Genomic DNA, 12,225 nt, shown 5'->3' on the forward strand with positions numbered 1-12,225 from the left:
AGTTTGTTTTGGTCTTGCATTTTCGCTGTTGTCGGTTGTTAGCAGCTGACTGTTCCCTTTGTTCGAAAGATGGCTGGATACGGGAGATGACGCATAGCTCAGACTCTTCGCGCTCCACAAAGGACCGGCTTCGCAAGGAATGGCGCGACGCCAGGAACGTTTCTTCCGTAGCGGTATAAAAACTATACTTTAAATCACGCCCCTAGCTAGTGTATGCAGATGTAAGTCTTTTATTATGATAAAAAGTTGCGCACAAACAAAATCTGGTGCGGTCAAGTATCAAAAGTCAACCGAGCGCAAAGAAACATCCCCGGAGAGCGAGCCCGATTGAAGCAGACGACAAATGCGAGAATTCCTAAGCCGACGTCATGGTGACGCGCTTCGCAGCGCCGCCCGTGGTCGCGCTCACCTCCAATAGACAGGACGGGAGCATCCGAGGCGCGGGTGAGGTTGCAGAGTAGAGGGGCGTCGGTGCCCACAGCTGCATTAAAGCAGCGGGAAAATATTCCCAGTCCACTTCTTTTCCACTTTCTAATTCAATAAATCACTCACTCATTAAGGCAGTGGAGAAGCGAAGAGGGCACAGCGCTGCACCAGAGTAAGTGCGAAAGAAGGGGAGGGAGTGTGCCGTCCGTCCAACGCGACACAGCCGCTCCCACCGCAAATGAAGTTGACACTTCCGGCGGATAAGACACGGTACCTTTGTGCACTCCTTTGGACTGCGCCTTCAGTCTACTCCAATTTGTTTAATTTGTGCCTCGGAATGAAACAGAAACATCACCGCTGGGTAATTCCAACCATATAAATTCTACGGCCGGCTAATTTGTTTTAACACGAAAGTGTTGTATTCCGGGGTACACCAAGATCTCACTGACGTAATATCCGTCTCGGATATGACGTCGCCAGAAAAAGTGCAATTGACGCGGCGGCGCCGGGATTCGAGCCCACGAACTCTCCCGCCTCTCGCCGCACTCTCTCTCTCTCTTTGTCGCCGCAACGGGAGGTACGAGGTGCTCTGCCAACTGCGCCATGAACTTGAATAGCTCTACGAACACGCCTTATATCCTTCCCTATGACTCATTCAGATGGTGCGGCCGTCTAGGAGAGGCGAAGCGAAGTATTGCATCATGACGCTAATGAGCACCGCCAGTTGGCGCCTCGATGCCAGCGACTTTAAGGTCCCTAAAATTACTAAGGTAGCGCCATCTTTAGATCTCGCCGCCTTTCGCCCTCGCCCGCGCTCCTCTCTTACTTCGTTTTTTGCCATTTTCTTTTTCGCCGGCGAACGCCGCGCGCCATTGGCCAAGGGAAAAGTCACGTGGTTTTGTTTTTTTTGCTCCGCCGCCGGGTCGCCTCGCCGATGCCTCTCCGGCTGGGACATTGCGCAACGCCGCCGCTGCGACGCCATTGCTGGCTTCCGAGCCACCGTCGCCACCGTGCTTCAGTACCGGCTTTATCGTAGGCGCCAGCTAATAGCAAAGTAAGAATTAGCTGCTCGTTTCGAAAAAATGTCGCACCGGTGTCGTTTTAGGTTGCTTCTCGGTGTCGATGTGTTGTGCCTTAGGCAGCGCGAATATCGTCAGGCAGGGCACAAGACTTCGTTATTCCGTCCGGGAAACGCGACGCAGAAAGGAGAAAAGTTTGGTTGCATAGATTTGAACGGGCATACTTCAGGCCGACGCTATCATCACTCTTTTGCGAGGTAAGTTTCTGAATGCTTGTTCTTGCTCTGTTAAATTCTGCGCGAGCTTGAGCGGTCACTTACGAAGAAATGCGTATTCCCTTCGCGACCGTCGTCCACGCTTTGTTCTGAGTAGGCATTGCGCGCAGCGCCGAGTTCGTCCCGTCGTAAGCTTTGGTTTGGATAAGAGGCCGTGTATTTGTCATGTGCGCGCTTAACTTCCAGCATCAATATCAGCGGCGTAGCATGTTCAGTCAGTTGTCGTAAGGGTTTCGTGACGCGAGAATTGTTCACCTGAATTCATGCTTGTTTTGGCCGACAGCAGCTTGCGTCTGACCATGTGCGTTCCGAGTGCGTGTACGCTCTTTTTGGCGTAAAGTCATGTTTTGTGTGTTAGCTACCCGGGTGGTATTATAATTCCGATGTTATGACATCGGAGTGATTTGCTGCGTAATATGGGCTTGGTCGGTGCGGCGCAAATTGAGGCTGTTGCGAGAAAAAAAAAATGCGGCTAGGTAAAACAATTTAAGGTCAGCTAATATAGTGACCGCGCCGTTGACGTACGTTTGATGCGCAATTTCTGTTATCGCTTTATTAAATTCGCGCACGTTTGAATGAGCACTTCAAATGCATATTCGCACCGTAACGGCTGTACGCCCTTTCTTCCGTGTATGCACAGAGGAACGTTAATTACGACTTACGTTTGCATTACACGCGATGCCGTACATTTGCAGTGTGCGCGCTTACTTCATCTTAGTAGTCAATGGCGCAGCGTATTCAGTCATTGCGATTTGAACCAAAACACACTGGGCGACTATATTATTTTCAGCAGACGTATTTTTGTCCAGCAAAGCGCTTGCTAAACGGGTTTAGTGTAGCGAGTTGAGCGGACGCGGCACTGAGCAGATGCGCGAACACGAATTTGACCATGCTACGGTAGAACAGTCACTAACTCCCTTCTGCAATGCATTATTGCCTATATTTGCGGAGTGTTTGTGGCGCATCTCAAACTCGGTGGCGACATTTTTTTTTCCCTTCTCAATAGGATTATTTCACGGATCAATTTGAGCAACGGATATTGGAGAAGCTTGACGTTAAAAAAACTAAACCCAAATGCCACTCCCAACATTTTTTCTCACGGGAAGCCACGTCAGCAGCACAAGCCACCTGCACGACGTCATTACGGACGTTTGTTCCAATAAAATATCTATTTGCTGGCACCAATTCATTTTTGTGATTTATTGTTTTCTCTTGATAATCATCGTGACATTGGTCCTCTTTCGAATTTCTTTCGGGTGTATCCCTGTGTTAGTGCAATGTACAAATCTGCCAGAATATATCCCAGCACAAAACAATTCTGTCCAGGCGCCTCCATTAATAACGGCTGTAAACGACCGCGCCCGGTGAAAAAACGTATTGCATGATTAATTAACTCTAGACGGGGCTCTAGAAATCCTATCCTCTAGAAATTAACGGGGCTCTAGAAATCCTATAAATGCTACCAAAGAGCGATTTCGGCGCGAAAACAAGAGCAAACTGCAGCGAGCGCCCTGAAGCGTAGCGAGGGCGTCTGCTCTCAAGTGGCCAACAAATATGGCGGCCCCGCCGCGGAGTTAAAGGGACGGCGGCGCCGCGGGTGAGGGGAGAGAAAAAAGAGGAGGGCAGCGGAGAAGGAGGGAGCAGTTGGCGCTACCTTAGTTCTTTCAGGGACCTTAAGCGACTTCGTATACGGCGGACGCGCGTGAATTGAAGCACCCTCCGATGTCGCGTTGTTCCCGTGACCGCTATGTGTTTCAAGCTGCTGTTTCTGTGCATGCCATTTTTGGTTTTGTTGTCGCGGAATAAACCGGTTATTTTTTTTTTTGTTTCTTGCGTGTCGGCGTCACTTCGTCTCGCAGGGTCAGGCTCGCGAACCTTTTGCACATGGAGTTCTTTCAACATTCAACTGCTCCTTTGAAGGCACCTTTCCCTTTCGTGTTTTAACGATTCCTATGAAAGAGGGGTCAACCACAATTTTTTTTGCTTTTTAAGAAAATCAAAGCACTTCGAACTGACCGGCGCGCTATTTTAAGAATCCAGTGTGGACATTCGTTCGCGGAGCGCTTGCCCGTCGCGGGAGATTTGACCCTGCCCGTTGGGGCCCAAAAGCCACTGACCACTGCCAATATTTTCGCGTCCCAATTCAATGGAGAGAAAAGGCAGTTCGCAATGTACTGAATTACGCGTCAAACATCTTAGACGGCAAAAAAAAAAAAAAACGAATTTTTTTTTGCCTCATCTCCGAGTACCGGTGCGTATGGCTGACTTCTGCGTCCCACGTGTCACCCGCAGTCATTATACTACTCCCTTTACTCGCCTTTTTTACTGCAGTTGCTGTTCCTGTGATTCGGACGCATTTTTGCATTCCGCAAAAGTGACCGCGGTTCCGGGTACTGTCTAGAAACATACTGAATAGCGCAAACAAATAACACACAAGAAAGACGAGGCGGACAGGCGCTTTCTTGTGTGTTGTTTATTTGCGCTGCTCAGTGTGTTCCTAAACCGAAACCAACACTCCCAGCGACACGTTCTCCGAAAGTGTCTTTCAAGTAGTGACCGCGGCGACTTCCCAACGCTTCAAAGCTTTGTTTTCTCACTAAATGGGCGCAGACAGACTACCGTGACGCTGCAGATTCGAAGAGGATGATACTGAGTGTTTTACTCCCGGATACACGAAGATTTGGCTGACGTCATATCCGTTACGGAAGTGACGCCAATACAACGAAGCAAGCGGCCTGTAAAGGGTGCACCCCGGCACACAGGGTCTTCCTGTGGGGGATCAACCTTTAGTTTGAAAGGGTACGTTATTCTAAGGGTTGTTCTTTTTCGTGTTTTATATTTTAACACCAAACTGTTTTATGCCGGGACACACCAGGATTTCACTTACGTCATATCCGTCACAGAAATGACGCCAGTACACCTCTACCGAAGCGACCCGCCAGCAGGACGTCGCTCGCCAAGCACACCCACAAGGCAGCCGCCGACCCGCAAATCATGCTCAGCTGAAGAGTTCTCTGCACATTTCCCTTTTGTGTTTTACCGATTCCTACGACAGAGGAATCAACCAGTTTTTTCAGTTGACAGCTTCTCCTTTCACATCTGCGTTGCTGAGCACAAGCGATAATACTGTTTTCAACATTGAACAACCCCACGAATTTTTTCAAGTGCTTGTGCAGTAAGCCCTGAATGAGCCACCTTGAATGTGCAAAAAATAATAAAACAGAACCTGGACTAAGGAGTATAAAGTATGTTCAGATTCCAGCCGGCATGAAACAGACTGAAATTTAACAATCAGATCAAACAGTCCAGTTGGGGAAAGGATAGTGGGCCTAACCAAGCTGTTAACGCGGGAACACAGGCCTGCACTTGAATCGCAGGCGGAATGGTAATCTTAGTGTTCCCATATCTAGACACGAAAAGAACACTTCGAAATAGGCAAAAGTATTCTGAACGCAAGCGCTTTTTTGCACTTGGCAGGGGCATAAAAGAGAGAAAAGAGCATTCCAGCTTGTTTGTACCTCCAACCACGTGACCTTTTTCTTACACACCACGTGTCGTGACCCGCTAGTACGGTTTTTCACTGGCTCGGTCAATGCCGTCTTTATCGCCTTACTTTCTTCGCCTTTCTTTTCAGACGTGCACGCCTGAGCGTACCGACAGCTGGTCGGAAATTAAGACGTCTCTTGCCGGGCGGTCGTCGTACCGAGTCAAGCCTGGTGCCGTCATCACTTTCGACACTGTGAATGACATCGAGCACAAGCTGGTCAGTTTCCGCGCCAAAAGTGCATGCTCTGCGCCGGTTGAAGCCAGCAAACATCGTTACGCCCTAGGCGACATATCGCATTATGTAGTGCTTCGGAAACCTGAAATCAATACTCAGTCTATCACGCCAAGGGCGGCACGCATTTCTTTTATTCTATACTGCGCTCTATTCTTAATTCAAATTGAGTTGTCAAGTGACATCAGGGCCGTAAAGCATACGATAGGGAAACAGTACAGACTAATTAGTGCACCATGGTTTCTTGCTTTCTGGCGCACCTAGGGTATTGTAAAAAAAGAATTGGTTTCTGATTTGCTATTAAGAACATCTCTTGCGACATCTACATAATATATATATATATATATATATATATATATATATATATATATATATATATATATATATATATATATATATATATATATAAGAGAAGAAAAACTTTGAGCAAGGTAAAAGCACGATTGTGGCCTACGTTTCAGCAAAGAAAACTTGCTTTCCTCAGGAACTTGCTTTCCTGAGGAAAGCAAGTTCTCTTTGCTGAAACGTAGGCCACAATCGTGCTTTTACCTTGTTCGAAGTTTTTCTTCTCTTGTGTTCTCTACCATCTTCAAAGTTCTACTATTATATATATATATATATATATATATATATATATATATATATATATATATATATATATATATATATATATATATATATATATATATATATGGTAAGGCATTCGAGATCTAATCGAAAGGCGTGGGTTCGGTCCCCACTCTGGGCGCGTGTTTTTCTTTTTTTTTCTTTCTTTCTTTCTCCCGTAATTAATAATAATAAATAATAATGTAACGTCACTAACGGTAAAAAAAATATTCTAACCATTCCCCTATGCCTTCTTTGGCGTTGTAGACTGCCGGCATTTCTTCCTATATATATATATATATATATATCAATTTTTTCATAACGCCACAGAATCATAGTTCCATACTAATATACACTAGAGGGAAATCTGGTGCCGCTATCTAGGTGAGCTACGCTTCAGCGAGCGTTCCGTCATGTACCGGGCAGGCACGTTCCACTTGTCCTTTGCATGGCTCATGAACAGGCTGAAAATTTGGCTCTGGCTGCAAAAAAGCAACAATATTATTGTACAATGTTCATCAAATTTGTTTTATTATTATGAACTTGAAGCTCCGAAAAGATTTATTTATCAGTGATTATTTAGAAGTTCCATGCAGGATAAACAAGAAAAAAATGCTACCCTTTTGACTTCGAGACAAAAAGGAAGCCATATGGATAGCCAAGCCAAGTAGGCGGGGAACGTCGCTAGCTGCAATGGCGCCGCCTTCGGCGACCCGCGATTGCAGTGCCACACTTCCCTGTAGTATATATTAGTATAAAACTCTTTATACAGGATCTCCTTTGTGTAACTGATGGTCGCTGACCTAAGTCACCACCAAGAAGCATATGACTGGGCGATTGTAGTGGGGCCGACAATTCTATTTGGTGGCATCACTGAATCTACCACGCCGGTAACTATGTATATAGTGCTGGCCATTATAGCGTTACTCCTGCCCATATTAAGTCACTGCAAGGGAAAGTTTGACATCCACCTGAATGCAGCCATACGGCTACAAAGGAAAGCTATACAGCTTCCTCAGATACTTCGCAGTTGAAGAAAAATTCGTCCTTGTCTAGGTAGATGTCAAACTTTCCCTCGCAGAAACTTACTCCACCTTGGGGATTTCCCTAAATTTGGTCGATATGAAGTCACTGCAAAGCCAAATTTGAAAGTTTTCAATATTACTTGCTTTCTTTCGGTTAATAAGCGTCTTTCATGGCTTGAATGAGCTGAGTGATTTACCAAAAGCTATTTCGTTCGAACTGAACGAAGTTGTATTTTGGCTCCACGGCCCCTTTAAAAGAACCTACATATTGAGTAAAAAGGTATAGGCGCCTGCCGGTACCACCTAATTATAACCGGCGAGGGAATAAGAGAATACAGCAGGAAAAGCAATAATAGCTGCCGGTTTCTCTGTTCTCGATGAACGCACAAGACAATGCTCTTCCGGTTGCCGCCTAATGTTCGCAGTATTTGCTGTCTACTGATCTCAAGCGTTGGATAACATAAAGCTGTATAACCGCGGTAAAACCTGAGGAGGGAGTAAATAAACACCACCTTAAAATTTCAGCAGAACTATAGAGTTAACAATTAAGTATAAAAGCCATGCTCAACACTTCGGGGATTAAGGGGGACTCACCTGTTAATGTTCCTATGGGTCTTGCTCCCATGGGTTTAAAAACCGTCGTGCACCGGTAGGAAAAGTTTTGCAGATCCATGAAAATAGTCCGAACGGCCTAGTTGACTTATTTTGGAAATATTGTAACGTGGCGGCAGATGACAGGAACCATGTGTTAAGGTAGCGATATATTTACATGAAGCGAAGAACTATTTACATGCAGCCATATCTGAGCCCGGGCTGGGTGCGCCCCGCCCCGAGCTTCTTCCTGAAGTGACAGTGTCACTTCTGAACTGAAGTGAAGAAATAACACTCGCTTTCTAGGCAGCCAGCGCCATCGAGCGAAACGTAGATAAACCACAATACGTGTCTGGTTTAGTTTTTATTTCAGTAAAGAAATCGTGTATTTCTTAAAGCAGTAAACTAGGCCGGTAGGAACGCTTTTACGTAGCTGTTAAACATTTTGTATCTGCACACGATGGTTTTTAAGCCCGTGGGTTCTGAATTATAATGTTCCATAGGAATGCCATAAGGTGAGTCACCTTTAAGAGCTTGCTTTTTTCGTTTGCTGCGGTGGAACACCCAAGCTTAAGCATTACAAATTGTGTCTGCTCGCAGGCACCTGAGATACCGGGAGGAAATCTTAACCCTGCTGCGATTCGAATCGTAAACTTGGGCCAAACAATTACTGGGAACATTCAAATTTAACGCGAATTTTGACCGTGACTGCCGGTGCACTAGCGTTGAAAATTGGGCCATTCAGAGATCTAGTCTTCTTTTCGCTCAGCTTCGTAAATTTGGTCAGCAAGAGACGCTTCGCCGTGGCGTATTATTAGTTATTTCACCTTCAGGTATATTATCCTTAACACTTTATGAACGTAAATCTTTCTCGGTGAGATTTGGCAGTCGAGCACGCTCAAAACCAAAAGCACCCCTTCTGTTTTCTTCTTTCGTGAACCACCCCTACTTCGGAGCCCAATGTGATTACTTAATTTTCTTGCATTTGTATTATTCACATCGTTGTGAATAGTAAGTGAGTATGGACTCCTGTGTCCTCTCCCAGGTATCTACCGTGCACGGATTGACCTGCGCAGCAGTCTACGCCGTCAACTTCGACGAACACGAGCCCGTATGCGAGACACCGAAAGGAATCAAATCTTTCCCTCGTTTCCGGGCCGTTGTCAACAGCCTTGGTATGAGTGCTGCTACTTTGATTTTGCTAAAACGAAGGAGCCATTCCCAACACACTCCTCCCTCCCTCCAAAAAAAAAAAAACAGAAAACAAACATTGACGTCAGGTTTAGTTTACTTTTGTGATAGGACAATCGCTACATAAAACAAACCCATTAAAAAATCATGTTGCTGGCACAACTGGCTCCCTAATGCCCGAAAACTCCTTCGTGCAGAACAAAAAAGGATGCAGGGAAGTGATGATGGCAAGTGATTATTAGTGAGTCCGCCTAGAGCGCAGCACTGTTAGCACTCGTGAGTTTGTAAATGAGTAAGGAAGATTACACACAACTTTTCTCAATCAAAAGGCCGCCAAGAGGGATTTCGAAACATGCAAGGTTTATTGCACACTGCAGGTGTTAGGGTAGGCAATTAGAAGCAATACAGGTATGTACCTCACCTGCCGACCTGCATGGGTTGGCGGCTGCTGTTAGAAATATATTCAACAGTAACTAAGGTATTCGGCCATCTTAGTGTATAAATAAATTCAAGAGCAACTGAGGTATGGGGCCATCTTAGCCTAAAAATAAATTCAACAGTAACTAAGCTATCGGGCCATCTTAGTGTATAAATAAATTCAACAGTAACTAAGGTATGGGGCCATCTTAGTGTATAAATAAATTCAACAGTAACTAAGTTATGCAGCCATCTAAGTGTATTAATAAAATCAACAGTAACTGAGGTATGGGGCAATCTTAGTGTAGAAATAAATTCAACAGTAACTAAGGTATCGGGCCATCTTAGTGTATAAATAAATTCAACAGTAACTAAGTTATGCAGCCATCTAAGTGTATTAATAAAATCAACAGTAACTGAGGTATGGGGCAATCTTAGTGTAGAAATAAATTCAACAGTAACTAAGGTATGGGGCCATCGTAGTGTGGAAATAAATTCAAGGGTAACTAAGGTATGTGGCCATCTTAGTGTAGAAATAAATTCAACAGTAACTGAGGTATGGGGCAATCTTAGTGTAGAAATAAATTCAACAGTAACTAAGGTATCGGGCAATCTTAGTGTAGAAATAAATTCAAGGGTAACTAAGGTATGTGGCCATCTTAGTGTAGAAATAAATTCAACAGTAACTGAGGTATGGGGCAATCTTAGTGTAGAAATAAATTCAACAGTAACTGAGGTATGGGGCAATCTTAGTGTAGAAATAAATTCAACAGTAACTAAGGTATGGGGCCATCTTAGTGTGGAAATAAATTCAACAGTAACTAAGTTATGCAGCCATCTAAGTGTATTAATAAAATCAACAGTAACTGAGGTATGGGGCAATCTTAGTGTAGAAATAAATTCAACAGTAACTAAGGTATCGGGCAATCTTAGTGTAGAAATAAATTCAAGGGTAACTAAGGTATGTGGCCATCTTAGTGTAGAAATAAATTCAACAGTAACTGAGGTATGGGGCAATCTTAGTGTAGAAATAAATTCAACAGTAACTAAGGTATCGGGCAATCTTAGTGTAGAAATAAATTCAAGGGTAACTAAGGTATGTGGCCATCTTAGTGTAGAAATAAATTCAACAGTAACTGAGGTATGGGGCAATCTTTGTGTAGAAATAAATTCAACAGTAACTGAGGTATGGGGCAATCTTAGTGTAGAAATAAATTCAACAGTAACTAAGGTATCGGGCCATCTTAGTGTATAAATAAATTCAACAGTAACTAAGGTACGGGGCCATCTTAGTGTTCCCGTTGTAACAGTGTGACCCAAAAGAGGCGCTCGCTCTCCTCTTGCCGTCCGCATCAAAACCAATATAAATATCAAGAACTTCTTCCGCCCCCATTTTTCATCGGTGCATTGAGGGTTCAGTTGAGCACTTGCTTCACATCTCTAGTTAAATGAAGAATTTGGATTGGTTTTCACCCAATAACTGCCATTAAACAAGTTTAGTTTGAACCTAAGTACCTCTGAATGTAGAAAGTAGCCTTTCAAATTTCGCATTTTTCGCCCCAACTCATTAAGGCTTCGAATTCTCCGTTCACAGCCATTCCGAGTTTGCAGTTTTTCGCTGAGGTATTTCATTTTTTTAAAACGCAGTTCTAATTGTTGTGTTCTTGAAATTTCGGAGTTTCTTAGTTCTCCTCTGAGTCATTCTCATTTCTCTGGTATCAGTGCCAGGTTAAGCAAATTTTGCAGTTACTTGCTCAAATTCATACTCACTTTTCTGCTATTCGCTCAAAGTTATTGATATCTGGCAGTTGTTCGATTAAGTCACGGCTGCATTGCAGCACTTACTGAAACTCATTACAATTTCTGCAGCTGTAGCGTCTGTCTCACAGGAGGGAAGAGAAGGTGAGTGCCAATTTTACTCACCCTTATCTACTGTTGTAAGATAAGCCTATTGTAAGTTTTTCCCATTAGATGTGAAGTCGCGTTATTTTAGAGAAGCGAGGGACTGATATTGCACGTTAACGGACTGAATAATTACGGCTGTAATTTCTGCTGATAGTTATGGGTCCTCATGGCTCAAGGCCAACGAAGGTAACGAACACCACAACGTGGTTAAATAAAATTGGTGTAAAGATAAATACTAAAATCGGTTTATGAAAATAAAACTGAAATGTATTAAACGAAAATGTATCTCGCCGGTGTACAGGGCCAGTTTACGATTACGCATGATATGATATTAGCTATAAAAATTTAGTCTCTTACAAGTGCTTAAACTGCTCTGAAAAGAAATCATTTCATCGGCGAATGAACGACAGGTAGGCAGAGTGGTATATGTTGTCTGTAGAGCTTTTGTAAGTGCTTACGTCGTTGTGTCGAGTGCTTTTCAGTGAATCAAAATGGGAATTACGGATAGGCCCTCTACACGCCTGCTACACCTCCCATTAGCAGATAGACGCAATTGTGTTTGCGTGAGTATGGGATATCCTTAACTTGGATAAGGCGACTTCCGTGTATCTGTAGCATGTGCCAGAGGCGTATCGTCCCAAGCGTGGGTTTGAATGTCGGGTTTAACGCGCCGAACCTCCACTTGGTCGATGAGGCGCGCCGTAGTTGAGGGCTCCAGGTTTGACCAGCTACGTGCGTCTAAATCTAGACACACAGGCGTTCTCACGTTTCGCCTCCATCAGAAAAGCCGCCACCGCGGCCAAGATCGAACCCGGGACCTTTGGCTCTGCAGCACAACGCCATAGCCACTGAGTCACCGCGGGGGGTCGCAATCGTGGTTTTATAACATGTAGTTGTTGAGCGGTTTGTTGACTCGTTCGTTTTCTATGTTTTTCGAAGTTGTTGTCTGATGTGTGGCTTTTTTTTCAGAGCAAACACAAGATGAAGCAGGT

The 12,225-nt window shown here is 44.4% G+C and overlaps 1 protein-coding gene across 3 annotated transcripts in view; it reads left to right on the forward strand.

Annotated features, from left to right (window-relative positions):
- Positions 1-12,225, forward strand: part of LOC144151406 (uncharacterized) — a 103,591-nt gene that overhangs the window by 35,972 nt on the left and 55,394 nt on the right. For all 3 annotated transcript variants that reach the window (XM_077682446.1, XM_077682447.1, XM_077682448.1), the window contains 3 exons: positions 5,355-5,483; positions 8,766-8,895; positions 11,198-11,230. In XM_077682446.1, coding sequence (XP_077538572.1) covers positions 5,355-5,483; positions 8,766-8,895; positions 11,198-11,230 — 292 coding nt within the window. The remainder of the gene's footprint in view (positions 1-5,354; positions 5,484-8,765; positions 8,896-11,197; positions 11,231-12,225) is intronic.

The sequence above is a fragment of the Haemaphysalis longicornis genome, unplaced genomic scaffold, assembly GCF_048455015.1.
Source record: "Haemaphysalis longicornis isolate Haplotype H1 unplaced genomic scaffold, Haemaphysalis longicornis Haplotype H1 scaffold_9, whole genome shotgun sequence".
Lineage (NCBI taxonomy): Eukaryota > Metazoa > Arthropoda > Arachnida > Ixodida > Ixodidae > Haemaphysalis > Haemaphysalis longicornis.